Genomic DNA, 12,896 nt, shown 5'->3' on the forward strand with positions numbered 1-12,896 from the left:
AACCATTTCTGTGCCTTTATGTATTTACTCACCATCAGAAAGGAACTGCAATGTTTTCTATCTATATGGCTTTATAGTACTTCCACCAAACAGGCTTTTCTTCAGCTACATCCCAGTGCAAAATTCCCCTGCGAATGCACACGAACTCCTTTCTCACAGTCAATACTCCACTGTGCACAAGCCTGTTGCTATTAGTCACATCCCCACAAGTGCCAAAGCAGAATGGTTGAACTCTGTTTTTACTTTTCTCCTAACAGTTGCTCACAAAGTTGTCAAGAAAAGTAAGCAATGACTGGTTGATCAGTGCCTTTTCATCATTTACCATTAGTGTTGTCTAAAAAAACAACCAACCTTTCCATGCTAATAATAATCAGAGATATACACACTGTTTCTGGTCTTCCACACATGGCCCAAGTAATTCCACAAGATGGCTCAAATAAAGGCAAAAAATCATTCTGTTGGATGACATTTTGACCGCTCTCTACATCTGAGGAGGTCCAGTCTCCTTTCACTGAACTGAGAGGGTAACAGCAGTGCCACGCTAGTGCAAGCAAATGAGTTTTTAGAGTCACTCCTCATATGCATCCACCCCAGAGCAAGAAAGCTCTGGCCACGTGTACTGAATGACCTTCTTAAATCCCCTCTCATCAGCCTGAAAATGGCACTTCTGTCGAAAAGGTTTTACCTAGCATTGTCATACATGAAAATGAAGATGACTATAACTAAGAGAGATAACAGAATAAAAAACAGCAGCAAGCGCTTGTTTCACAGTTCGGCACGCCGTGCGTTCATGGGCAGAGCTCCGCTTGTGCCACCCAATCAATCTGGCATGGCACCGCCGGTTTCAGGGGAGTTACCCCAAGTGAAACCAGGGCAGAGCTGGACAAACCAGACCCCCTCACCACTCCTCCAGCACCAGCACCTGCTGTCCCGGCCCCGTGGGAATCCAGCTAACCACGTGCAGGGCACGGAAAATAACTCTGAAAAACAGGATGATGAGAGGAACAAAACAAAAAGCTAAAACCGGCAGGGAGGACCGAGTTCATAATACTCCTCAGCAGGTTTTTTAGCCTGCTTTTAAAACTCAATGTGATTAATCTCACACTTGACTCTGGTGGATGCCAGGAAAGCCTCGGAGCCTGGCGGAGCTGGACCCCAGCAGGAAATGGCCACGGAAAGCTGAGATAGAAACAGTGGCAAGGAGAAGGCGGCTGGTGGCCCAAGGGCCGGGACTGAGCAGTGGGGGGCTGGAGCAGCGCCACACAGGTGTGGTGGAGTTCAAGCAAGGGGAAGAAGAGGTTCTGTAATCAGCAGGTTTCTCACCTTTAACTTGTCCCAGGATTAGGAAGGTACTTATTGCTGCCCTGGCGGGAGACACTACGGCTGCAGCCCTGCCATGCCTCCCTGTCAGCTTCGGGGGACATGCTCATGACAGGGGCTGCCAAACCACCCCTTGACACCCTCCACACCACCCCCTCTTAGAAGCCCCCAAAGTGGAGATTACGTCTCCTGGAGAGCCCCATGCTGCTCTCCAGCTGGATCACTGTCAGCCTTAAAACTTGAAGCTATCGATATTTCAGCAACCCCTCGCTGTGCTTCAGCCACAGAGAGCCAGGGTAAGGCAGCTGCCACCGCAGGCTCCCCTGACGTGCTCCCCACCCTGCTCAAGGCACAAGAAGGGCTCCGGGTGAGATCACCCTGCTTGTTTTTCTCCCTGCAACCCAAGTCAGGACCTCAGCCAAGGTCTCCTGTGGCAGGAGGCTTGCTCATTAACCCCACTCTCATGGGAGCAGTGGCTGACATCTTCAGTCCATCATCTCCCCCTGTACTGCTCAGCAACACCATCTAGCAAAACATGTTGCTAAATACCTGGTGAAGCAGCAGAGGAGGAGGAGAAGGCCACGTAACTCCTCTGAGCTCAGGGAAAGCCTGGCTAATGTGAGGGAAGAAACAAGCCTGGAAAAGCCTCACAAAAAGGATTGCAGCTACAGCCCAAGTGTCTCAGGCACTGTTACCACACACTTCTGGAAGCCTGTTTTTCTTCACACAGTATTCTTCCTGGCCTGGCTTTGACAAGTCACTCCTGCAAGACCCACCACCATAGGGAGGTGCTGGCAGGAGGACTGGGTGTCATGGCAGCCTTGGGAAGGGGATGGCCCCTAAGACCTGTGCCAGCTTGGCACTGCTCAGGACACCTCTTGTCAACCTGCCTGACATTGCTGCCACAGGCCTCGGGTTGTTTCAGCTCACATTTTCCTCTCCTCACATGTGAAGACATCACATCACGATGGCTGACTGAGTCCTACAGTTAATATGGGTGCACGGGTCCATAATGGTACATTGTAAGTGAATGTCTCAGGGTAGACAGCAATAATAATTAGCTGTCATGATTTGAAAAAAGGATAATCCATGCCATTGAGTTAACAATCACTCACACAACACACATGGATTTAACTAATCTTAATTTGGAGAAAAATAACAATTCTAAATATATCAAATAGCCTATTTCATGGCAACCTGCAGCGGTGTTTATCTCTGGCTTCCAGCACATACGAGTTATTTAGTTTCTCTCACTGGCAGTTTTACCATTCAAAAGCCTGAAATGAACATTCATGGAGCAGAGGTTGCAGTTAAAACCTGCTTCTGACAGGGAGCCTTTTTTCACGATGCACATCTAGTTCAAGTACATAATGTATGGAGCCCAGCACTGGCGGCCAGGACAGGATGAACAAGGAATTCCAATCAACCCTCTCTCCTTCCCTAGCACCATCTTTGCAGAAATTAGCTACGCTGTCTTCAAGAACCTCTGCTGCTCACGTGGCTATCTGTCCATGAGGGTACATTGTCCTGACATTGTGGACCAGCCAGTGAAGCTGATGAAAGTCTGGTCCAAGTGGTGCCTGTCCCCATAGAGGTGCCGGGGTTCTCTGAAACCATACAGCATTAAAAACAAGCTGACTGATACTTCTTCTTTAATCTGCATCATTTCAGAGAGCCCTGCTAACAAACAGCCTGCTGGCCTGGGAGCCCAGAAGTGCCATGAGGAGGACAGGAAATACCATCAATCAAAGGACAGCAGGAGCCACCTCCCTGAGGCCTTCTTTAGCCAGGACAGGTCAGTTAGTAAGGCCATGGATCTGATAAATATGAAAGATTAAAAAAAAAATATAAAATACAATAGTGGTGTAATTTTTTTCCAAAATACCTGCCAGCAGTGAAGTGAAAGAAGCAGGGACTGAAAACTCCTAACCAACTCATTGGGCCGGCTGTCTTTTGCTGTGCAACAATCTGGTACATCTGTTTGATACTATCACACACTCTGTACAAGAGACAGAAATTATTTTCAAATAGGTCAGCCAATTTGAAAAGAAGATAAAAACTTTACAGGACAGACTGCTCCTAAGCAAGTCACATCCTCTCAGCACCAGCTAACATGCTACCACACACTTTACAAACAGTGGTAACTAAATGAAAGTGCCTTGAAAAGGTTGGATTTGCAAGTTACCAGCCAGGAAAAGATGTCAGATTTTATTATCAGAAAGTCTTTAACAGTTGATTGCAGAGATAAAGTTGCCTTTGTCTCTACTGATACCTAGAAATGTCAGTTGAAGATTTGGGTTGCATGCATGCAAATTCTTGTAGACTCCTAAGCTGTGACTGCCTTCCTGGGAGTGGCACAAGGTCTGCTGTGTGGTCAAGAGGCATTCAGTGACCAGAGCAAGTGGAGTTACTGAGAAAGAAAGAAAGGCAAGAAAGAGAGGAAGAAAGACCTCAGGACTCCAGAGGACCATGCACCAGGGTGAACACTCGGCATGGTGCTGCATCCCAACATCCTTATGCCCAGAAGGAAGAGAGCTGCAATGGCAGAGCCAAGCTTAGCACTTGACGTACCCTTACTGCACTCAGCCATAGGAAGCTGTAAGGTTTGGCGGCTTAGTCACACTGCAGAAGGCCACACAAACCATTTTGACCAAACAAGAAGGTCTACGAAAATAACACAAGATCAAGGAGAGGAGCTGAAACCTATTTGAGGGCAGCAGTGGTGGCAGCATATTTCAGCAAGCTGGAGTGGCTAGTGGGTGATTTCTGGTTTCCCTCTTCAAATATAAAGACTCAATTATCTTTGAACAGCTTGCTTTACACATGAATTGACACATTTATTTTACAATAAATAACTGAAAGTTATCTATGTTTCCTTTACTGTTAATCTACACAAAGAAATAATAAACAGAGCTTGTCTACAAAAATGCAACTACTGCAGTCCTCAGAATTCAATTAAGCTAAAATAATTAATGCTTCCACCATATTAAATTACTTTACACATTTGAGCCACTGAAGGTTTTTTTTTTTTATTATTCTTTAATCTTTTTCTCCTTTTTATTTAACAAAAAAAAAAAAAGTTAGTTTTAAAGTGGGGGGGGCTGGCTAGGAGTGGGGGAAAAGAGCATGATTTGCTGCTAAAATGTAATGGTCTCCTTTAGCTGACACAGCATGTAGAGTGTTTTGTGCCTTTGATTAAAATAACATTTTAAATGCTTTGAACAAACATATCTCCCCATACTTCTAAGGGATTATTTTACATATTTCTTGGTGGAATAAAGAAATTCATTCTTCCTGTCGCAGTACAGAAAGGCTAAGAATATCTTTCGTCACATATAAAGTAAAAATACTGTAGGCTGTTGCATTATTAAAAAAAAAAAAATAAAGGGAGGGGGTGGCGGGGTGGGAGAAAGCTGCCTTAGAGATTAAGTTTCCCTTTTATGAAATCGTATTTAGTCTCTTTTTTTAACAAATCTAACAACAATGCTCTACAGCCGCTCACTGGGAAATACCTTTAATGTTAAATGCAGATTCTGATTTTCTTGGCTAATGCAGAAAGCCTTTCTATTGAAATATAAATAAGGGGTTTGGTATATCCCACTAAAGCCTTTCCAGTGAATGACTTCTGTGGGTTTTTCATGGCTACCCTCCATGGCTGTAATGTGAGGCTTTTATCCTACTATTGAAAACTATCCGCTGCTATTAAAAAAAAAATATGGAAGGACACTGCACCTTTTTATCTTGGAGCTGGGCTCCTAATTGAGAAAGCATTATTACTGCACTGTTTAGTGGATGTCCCTATCTCCATGCACTGCTGAGAAAATGCCAATCAAATGATAAACCCTTTTATTTTTCTCCATTCAAAATCTCTCCTACATATTTTCATTTGATACTGAGTTTAGTCTGAAAGAGATTAGGTGCTCCAGATTGCCTTTTAAATTTATTCTTTTTAAATGCCTTTTCCACACGTGAACATCCCCTTCACCCCTCCCCCAGCAGATTTTCTGCATGGCAAAAGAGTTAGCTATATTGATGCTGACCCCCGGTAGCTGGGATGGGACAGCACCCTCTGCACTGGGTATAACATTGACGTATTTCACTGTGGACTAAACTCAGGCACAGATTAGGAAAAGATGAGATCTGGACTGAATGACAACATAGGTCTCTTGGACCAACCTTAGTAAGCACTGGGCACCTTCTGCAAGGGGCTGAGCAGCATCAGCTTGCACAACAGCTATTGAGAGTGCTCAGCACAATTCAGAAGGCCTTCAGCAGACTGGAGGAGAAGATCCTGAGTACTTCTTTTCTGTTCCCACCAAATGGAAAGGAAATCTAGCCTTCAAAGCTGCTACACCATGAGGCAGTCATGTCTGCCAAGAAATGCATTCACAACTGCAAAAGGATGAGGAAAGCTGAAAAAGGATGGGGAAAGCTGAAAAAGGATGGGGAAAGCTGAAAAAGGATGAGGAAAGGATGGGGTCAAGGATGTAAGCAACCCTACTGTTGCTTACAACACTGCAGCACAGGCTGACACAGCTAATGGCCCCAAAGCTACCAGCTGCCCCAAGCCAAGATGGTGACTGCACCCAAAAAATTCCTAGAAGACAACAAGGTAGTAAATGGGTGGCATGTGCCTTCTCATAAGAGACAAATCACGTGGAGATCTGAAGACTGCAGCAGTTCCTTACTTGTATGATGGCCAAGCCCACTAGAGACGCTGCAGACTGACTCAGAGACCTCCGATGCTAAAAGCTGGAGTCTCTTAAGCTTCAATTGTAAAGATAGGAGCCTCTCACAAGTCTTCTGGGGATCCCCTCATGGGAGCATCTCTACTACGGGCAGGATCCTGAACTGTCAGCTCTAATCCCATAGGACAATTCCTAGAAAATCTGGGACAGTAGTAGCAAAGAAATTGCCACAGGTCTTCTGTATGGGATACAGTCAAATTGAACAAAAATAGGCCCATCTGAGGGGAGATCCTCCTGTGTAATATAAAATCCCCACTCGCTAGCAGGGAGCAGAGCCTTCCTTTCACTGCTGCAGAGGAGCACACCACTGCAGAGGGGAGAAACGCTGCACAACGGAAGCAGCCCCACGCTGGGTTCTCTGCAGGAACCACTGAGCAGCAGCTCACGCATGTGGGTACCTCCACCCACCTGCCCACCTCTGATCCAGGGAGGTCTGCTGCGTAAGCCTTAACTGCACCACATACAAGAGTTTTAGAAAGAGAAATGCCTGCAATTTGCTCACCTGGGCCAGCCAGTGCTCTTGTCTCCTCGTTCAAAAGCCCCATTTGGGGTGCTGCCCAGGCAACCCCAACTGTCTGCAGAGACCCAGGACAGGTGACACAGGCAGCAATGCAGACCAGGAAGCTGACATCTACCCCAGTGAAAGGAATAAGCAAGGACTTAATGAACCCCCTACTTTACCCTTTGCAACCAAATCTTCCCATTGCACTCAGTGGGAGAAGGATTTTCCCACTGACTTCAGGAGGGCCAGGATTTGGTCCTTCTCAGTGGGTCTACATGTGACAAAGGGTATCTGATCTGGATTGAACTGAGCATCTTGCCAAAGTCTCCTACCCCTCTGCCACTGTCACCTGCATAAGGACACTCCTGAAATGGTTTTTGACCTGAGCTTTCTGCTTTTTCCTACATGTACAGGATGCCCCTTGGTTCCCCCAGGGGATTGAGAGGACCCTCTCTGTGGGAGCTGGCAGATAGCTATACTGAATTAAATGTGGAGTGGACAGCCCTGCTGAGTCCTGCATGGCCATGAGAGTCCTCCAGAATGATGGCTCCTACAAAGACCTGTTGCTGAAGCCTCTGTTTCATGGCACTTTCTAGAGGGCTCTCGTTAGAAGATTACCTAGGCAGTTGATTGAGTGTAAAACATGCTGTACCTGCAATGTTCTCCTGCTTGGGGCAAATTCCTTTTGTAGGCGTGAGAAGACGGTCTTCTTCATCGGGTGTGACCTGGATCCCGATTTCCACTGGCTCTGACACTTTCCTGAGCTCGGCACGTGAGGAGGGGGGAGGGCTGCTCTTATCCATGCTCTTTTCATAGCAGGCACCACCAGTGCCATTGCACTGTTTTCTCTTGTGCTCTATAAAAACCAAGATGTCTCCCAGCGGGAAGTTCATCTGACACTGTCCACAGGTTAACAAGTCGGGGTCTGTCCCGCCTGCGGCGATGCTGATGCCACCCGGCTCTGCTATTGCCAGGCTTTCATCCTCGTCGGCGAGTGCCGGTTCCACATGGTCAGCCTCTGCTTTACATGGACAAGGAGAAAGAGGGAGGAAAGGGGTGAGGGGAGAAGAGAAAGAGATTGCTTTGAATGTTCACAGATTCTGAAGGATGCATCACGAGAGGCCCAGCCTCCCCGCCCTCAGCCCCCAAAAGCCAAGCTTGATTAGATCTTTCTTTTACTTTTCAGCTTTTCTGCTCTGCCAGAATGATTTCAATATATTTTGCAACCAAGCCTGCCTGAAACGAAATGGAAAGGCTGACCTGGCATAGCTTTCCTGACAGCTCCTTCCCACTGCTGCCAGCGCTGCAAGGATATCAGCAAAGAGCCATTTTGCAAATGTTCGAGCCCCGAGTCACTTTCTGAAACAGTTCCTCTCTTTTTATCCCACCTTCTCATTCCCACCATGTCTTCCAGCCATCTGGCCAATGCCCCTCCAGCAAAGCTTATGCACCCAAACCTTTCCTCTTATTTCTGAGAGGAGGAAAGCTCATGAGCAAGATCAGGCTCTCTGTGGCATGCAAAATTAGTACCACTATGTCCCATTACAAAGATACAAGCACGGTTAAATGACCACCAATTAGCAAGAATTACAGCAAACTATTTGCAAGAGTAAGGTAAGCAGGATATGGTCTCATGAGAAGTTACAGGATTTCAGAAGTGTCTACAGTGGGAAAGAGAATGAGGCACTTATTTAACATACTGGAATATTGGCTGAGCCTGAAATCTTCCACTCTATTTTCCTGATGTCAAATAACCCCACAGTTGCTATACAGATTAATAAAAGTTTTTTGTATAAATCTTGCCCATGGACCTGATGGATTTTGTACCATTTACCCCCAAACACTGGAAAAGCATTTCTGAGTGACCTGCAGCAGTTTCTAAGAAATAAGCAACTTCTCATTTCACAATTAATAAAACACAGTGTGTTTTTAATCGGTATTTAGAAGATAATTGTTACATTATAAAATAATTACAGATCAGAATCCATTTCTGGGGCGAAACGTGTTTTTTGGTTTGTTTTTTCTTGTTCTGCCGTGTAACTGCCAAATCATACAAACCTTGGTCTTTACTCAGGCAAAATTTCCACTGACTTTTGCCTAAGGCTGTTTTGCCTCTGCAAGGACTGCAGGATTTGGGCTGAACAAAACAGGAACTAACAGTATGTAAATCAGTGAGTGAGACCTCTAATCGAATCAGGATTAAAGGAATAGAAGGAAAAATGTTCTCTGTTAGCCCGAGTGGTTTGCTTATGGATTTCCTCAGGAAAACAAGTCACACAAATATCTCAAAGAAGTAAAACTGAGATAAATAGATGCTATAATCCAGATCTGGAATCTCCTCCTGGCCAAAAATAAAAGGAGTTTTGTCCTACTCTTGAAGAAACTGAAAAACAAAAAAAAAAACAAACAAAAAAAAACCAACCAAACAAAAAAACCAAAAAAAGCCCACAAAAAAATAAAAAAAAGCAAAAAGCACACAAAATACAAAACCAAAAAAATAACGAACAAAAAAAAATAGAAAAGGGGCAAGAGGTAGAAGGTGAAACGTATTACCTGGCAACAAAAATGTTTGAGCCTTGATAAAGGCAATTCAGAAAAAGAATTGCCCCCATTTTCGCCTTCCAGAATAAATAATTGATCAGTATATCTACCAGCTGTATTACAAGTTGCATCAGAGCTCACCAACAGCAAAGCAGAGAGCAGCAGCAGCAACAGTGACAGCAGAAAAGGACGGAGAACTCAGAGAAGCGCCTGAGCACAGACCATCCTGCTGGAGCAGATGATGGACACGGGAAGGCTTTGGTTTCCTAACTCACACCAAACTTAACAAATACACAGCACAATACTAGTTCTGAAAACCATTAATTACCTTTTTCCCCTTAATCTAAGTTTAAAAGGAGTTTGAAGACAATACTACGTAATTAATTCACCAATTTATGTCATGAAAAGATGCCTCCTTCTCTTAGTGAAAATGTAACCATAACCCTGTGCTGAACAGGGACTGCAGGGAAGGGAGTGGATGCCTGTGAACAGTGTGTCACGATGCAAAAGGTAATTATTTAGTGCTGCAGTTCCCTTTAATGATCTAACATTGAGCAATATTGTTTATATTGAAGAGAGCTTGCACCTTTAATTACCAATTACATATACATCATTTTAGAGCCAAAAGAAAAGGACTATGAAAAGGGTCCTTTAGAAATGTGCGTGCTATTTGTAGGAAGAATTCCTATTAAGGGGGAGCAGTGTGTCAAAATATTAAAAAAAAAAAAACAGAGAGAGAGGCACGCACAGGCATGCAGATACACATACAGGAGATGGGACAAAGAGCTGGAAAAGACAACATGAAAACAGGATCTAAACCAAGGGTCGTACGGAAATAGGGTATCAGAGGGGGAAAATGCTTGTTACCAGTTTTACCTAACATTCCCGTAGAGCCTTCAGATTAAAGTGCATCTCTTAAATTACAAAGGCTGAATTTTGGCATATATATATATGTAACATATAAAAAGAAAAGCACAGATTTCAACTTTATTGTCATTTTTACATGAGGTTTATTATACTTTTTTGCCCACTATTTAAACTGTGCTCTTCCAAAAATATAGCAAAAGTGCTGCACTTGGTAGCGGTCTTGAGCAGGCGCCTGTGGAAACATGAAGGAGGTTTGACCAGCTAAAGTGTTACGAATTCTTTCTTTTCAGTTTTACACTTCATCTGAATATTAGTTAAATCCACATATGCCTTTACGCTTACACTCGCTCACTCCCTTTCCAAGGACTCTGCAATGGCACTTTTTTAAAATAGCATCTGGTATTCCTTCATATTTTGTCTGTCGTCACGTTACCAAAAATCAGCTTTTTGTTTTCTTGCTACACCAGGCCCACATGTTTAGTAGTATTTTGGTTTCAAAATATCAAAACATTTTTTGCTATCAACTCTATTTCTGATTTGAGCTTAATAAATCATCAAGTATGAGACCAGCCATAGACCCAAGAATGCAGAAGCTGTATTACATCCCCTTATTCAGGACATGGAAAACAAACATAAAAGAATGAAAAACAAAAAACAAAATACTGAATAGATCTTCAAATGCATTTTATCCATGTCAATTTGCATTTTTTTTAACTCAGAATAAAAAAAAAAAAAAAAAGGCTTCCTATTGACAACTCAATTAAGCCATTAAAAACCTACATTCAAGTAACATTACAGGAGAGATTTAAAACCCACAAAGGAAAAGAGAGAAAAGCCTGCAAGTCCAGCCCATAACGCATCGGGTCATGCCTGGTTAATACAACAGCCAAGATCTTAGGCTGTTTAAGGAGTCCTTTAATACCAGTGGGGCAATTTAGGCCAGTCTCAATCTAAAGTTCTGACTCCATTTGTGTCTGTGGGTTTCAAATGAGTTGCTTCACATTATTTGAATTTAACTCTGTGGTTTTATTGCTGTTTGTTGGTAGCTGGGTTTGGGGGAAGGAGGGTGTTTCCTCATGAGTATTTATTTAAAATTAATTTATATTATTTTTAAGAAGGAGAGATCAGGCCACACAAAAAAGGAGGATGGAAAACATCTCATCTCCTTTACGTGGGAAAAGGAAAAAAAATGCAAACGAGCTATTTCCAGCCAGGACTCGTGCTCTGGTTCCTCCAGGTGTGTTAAGGTGTGCCTGGCATTTTCCCTGCACCCAGAGATTCCTCCAGCGACTTCTTTGGCATTGCCTGCCTAGGGAGCACAGCGAGTCAGCGATGGGCGATCTATGAGGACACGAGTGACACTGTTGTTACCAGATGGTTTCATAAAATTAATGCAACCGGACAATCTGAATCACTTCCGTTTAAAAGTACATTACACTTGTTGGCTGGACTCTAAGCAGCATCTTCAGGCTCTCTGGCTGCCTACCATGCCAAAATACAGTGGACAAACTCCTTAATTCCATAAAGGCATTGTCACAAAACCCCAGCACTCCTACTTTAGCATGGTGACATCATTAGAACATATGTGCCCCATGCAAACAATACTCTCATGCCCAGTATTAAAGCAAATGCACATGCTAACTACTTTCTGCCTGTCAGATGTCTCAAAATTCTACCCACTAATAGTGAAAAAGACTGTGTTACTAAAAATCATTTACAAATCCTCAGAGGATAGGACCATGGATGCTTGTTCACAGGGTTTGGGTGAGGCTGGATCCAGGCAGCAGTAATTTATTTTGTTGACTTTTTATTGCACTGCAGAATCAAAGAAAGAAGGGATCAAAAAGTTGCCAACCTGTTTTCTTCCTTACTTTTCCCATCCTGTGGTATCAAAAAGAGGCTGAAAAAGGGGGTAGAGGGAATGGTTTGGTGCTAGGCCAAAGCACTGCGTGTGAAACCTCCTCTCTGCAGCTGGTTGCTGCACAAATCAATAACAAGGTGGTTAAACAGAGCGCTGCCAGTGCCTTCACCGCAGAGGTGCTGCTGGGTGCCCTGCCTGCCCCAGCACCCCACCACAGTCACTGCCCATCCTCATGCCAACCTGATGGAGGAAGTGTGGGCTACCCCAGGGGCTACCCATCTCTGGGACAAGCTGGGGCAGCCCATAGTCCACCATGGGGACATGGCTCCTGCCATCCAGGCATGGGAAGCCACCTGCAAGTGTGCCACAGTGTGCCAAGTGCACCCTTCTCCACGCACAGTCACTGCTGTCTTGAAGGCACATCCAGAAAGAGCTGAGCCTAGCTGGGGAGTGAGCACAAAGAAGTGACTTGCTTTTCAGGGTGTTGTTGGGCCAAAGCAGGCCTGAAAATGATGTCCCTTCAATCAACACCCACATGTCACATTTACTGTAACATCAACATGCTTAACGGAAATAGCTCGGATCACACGCTCTCTAGCTGGGTTATCGCTGCGATCGGTGTCAGGATCCTCGCTGCACAAAGACTAACACTGCTCAAAGCGGGCAATGCTGCTCCTTGCCATCAAAGTTTATCAATAACGTGTTTGCAGAGACTGCCGCAGCTCCCTGCAGCTGCAAGGTGCAGAGTTGAGCTTATGCCTACATATTGCATCAGCATCACACTTAGCAGTTCGAGGCACCTCTTATCTGCCATTGATTTTTAATTTTTCTGAGGACTGAAAAACAATTGTTTGTGGTATTATTTTTTTTTTTTCCTAATTGAAGTCCAAGGCTGAGTTGACCAAAAGAAGCAACTTGATGGGGAAGCCCCAGAAACACGGGTTATGAGCTGCAGCTCTGCTTCACTTTCCAAGTGACTCTCAGGCATATGCGAAGTGCACAAAGGCGGCAGGAGCAGCAGCAAACCTCCGCCGCACTGCGCGTGGCCCTGCTGCAG

The 12,896-nt window shown here is 44.5% G+C and overlaps 1 protein-coding gene across 1 annotated transcript in view; it reads right to left on the reverse strand.

Annotated features, from left to right (window-relative positions):
• The window catches only part of BCL11B (B-cell CLL/lymphoma 11B (zinc finger protein)), an 82,744-nt gene extending 69,917 nt beyond the window's left edge, over nt 1–12,827 (reverse strand). Inside the window, exons 1-2 of the mRNA XM_010024867.1 lie at nt 12,779–12,827; nt 7,223–7,591 (exon numbers count right to left, since the gene is read on the reverse strand). Of these exons, the coding sequence (XP_010023169.1) occupies nt 7,223–7,591; nt 12,779–12,827 (418 nt within the window). The remainder of the gene's footprint in view (nt 1–7,222; nt 7,592–12,778) is intronic.
• Nucleotides 12,828–12,896: the final 69 nt, after the last annotated feature.

This window comes from Nestor notabilis, unplaced genomic scaffold (genome assembly GCF_000696875.1).
Source record: "Nestor notabilis isolate BGI_N333 unplaced genomic scaffold, ASM69687v1 scaffold11782, whole genome shotgun sequence".
Classification (NCBI taxonomy): Eukaryota; Metazoa; Chordata; class Aves; order Psittaciformes; family Psittacidae; genus Nestor; species Nestor notabilis.